General features: G+C 62.7%; 1 protein-coding gene across 16 annotated transcripts in view; it reads right to left on the bottom strand.

Moving 5' to 3' along the window:
• MAGI1 (membrane associated guanylate kinase, WW and PDZ domain containing 1) overlaps positions 1-1,422 on the bottom strand; it is a 794,937-nt gene extending 793,515 nt beyond the window's left edge. For all 16 annotated transcript variants that reach the window (XM_006160376.2, XM_027776543.1, XM_027776544.1 and 13 more), the window contains exon 1: positions 604-1,422. In XM_006160376.2, the coding sequence (XP_006160438.1) occupies positions 604-916 (313 nt within the window). In that variant the 5' untranslated portion in view covers positions 917-1,422. The remainder of the gene's footprint in view (positions 1-603) is intronic.
• Between the last annotated feature and the right edge of the window lie 27 nt (positions 1,423-1,449).

The raw sequence follows: 1,449 nt of genomic DNA, 5'->3' as shown, positions 1-1,449 counted from the left end.
CCCAGGCCTGGGGCTGGGCCACCCCGCGGAGACACATGCGTCACCCAGCTGTGGGGCGAACGCAGGCTCTTCGGGCGGCGGGCTGAGCAACGCCGGAGGGTCGTGCTCCAGCCCACCTGGAGGCTTTGCCAAGTGAAGGCGATTTTTTGATGGAGTTGGTCCAATAAACCACAGACCCGCTCCGCCTGCGTACCCACTCACCAGGTGTGCAAACTGACTAGCGGCAAAACAACGCCAGCAGCCGCACCGCCGCATCCTGCTCCAAAGAGCCCGCGCCGCGTCCACCTCTCCCTGCCTCAATTCCCCAACTCTCCCCCAGGCACAGGCGAGGCTGCGGGGCGCTTGGCAGCCGAGATAACAGGTTGGCAAACCTGGCCTGAGAAACATCTTCCCGCTTCCCTGCACAAACCCAACCCCCCCTTCCGAACGCAGGTGGGCAAACGACCTGAGACCTCCCCACAACTTTGTGTATTGCACCACCACAGGGCGCACGGCCTCCACGCCTCCTCTTCGCTGCTCTCCAAGGAGAGAAGTGGGAAACCGAGGTGAGGGGACAAACTACAGGCCGCCCCCCTCTTCTGGGGTCGACGCACCCCGTCTTACCTTGTCTGACAGCTTTGAAGGTGACGGCCTCCTTGCAGCTGTCGATGACTCCCAGCACGTCATAACGGGGCAAGCCGGACACCCGGATCCCCTGCACTTCCAGGATCAGCTCCCCCTCGCCCAGTCTCGGGCCCTCGCCGCCGCCGGGAAGCCCCGCGGATTCGGCCACCGCCACGGCTCCGACGTATGGAAACTCCCCGTTTTCCGCGCCCCCCAGCACGGTCACCCCCAGTTCGCCCTGGGGTCCCCGCTTCACAGTGCATTCGTGAACCCTGCTAGTCCAGTGGTTCTTCTTCTGGATCACTTTCGACATGATGAGTTACACCCCTCCCCCGAAAAAATAAAAATAAAAAAATGAGAGACAGGTGCCCACCACAGCACGAGCCCCCACGCCTCCGCTGGTTCATGAGAGAACCATAGCTCCACAAATAACGAAACCGGAGAGAGAAACTTGGCAGCCTCGCTCTCCTGCACACACTCGCGCACTCAAGCCATCATAAAACAACCTTTCTGGGCTTCCCCGCGAGCCCTGCACAGGCGCCCGCGAGCTTTGTTTGCATTCCGGTGTCTCTCGGTCCACGTTCCGGCGCCCGACCGTGCTCCTCGGGACCAGAGTCCACTCTGCGCCGCTCGGGTTATGTTTTTCCTTCCTTCCTTTCTTTCTTGCCTTTTAGAAAAATGCGGTGTCTCCTCTGTGCCTCCCGCCCGGCTCGCGTCTCCTCGCTGGCGGGCTGTTCCTCAGGGTGAGGGAAGCTCTTCGAGCCAGTTGCTGGGAGCCCAGGAGACGCGGTAGCGGGGCGGGGGGGGAGGGGGACCGGGGGGAAGGGGCCGCGGGCCCCTTAAGCA

Source organism: Tupaia chinensis, unplaced genomic scaffold (genome assembly GCF_000334495.1).
Source record: "Tupaia chinensis unplaced genomic scaffold, TupChi_1.0 Scaffold000682_1, whole genome shotgun sequence".
Taxonomy (NCBI): Eukaryota; Metazoa; Chordata; class Mammalia; order Scandentia; family Tupaiidae; genus Tupaia; species Tupaia belangeri.
The sequence above is the reverse complement of the archived record's forward strand: the minus strand, read 5'-3'. Positions and strand labels throughout refer to the sequence as shown.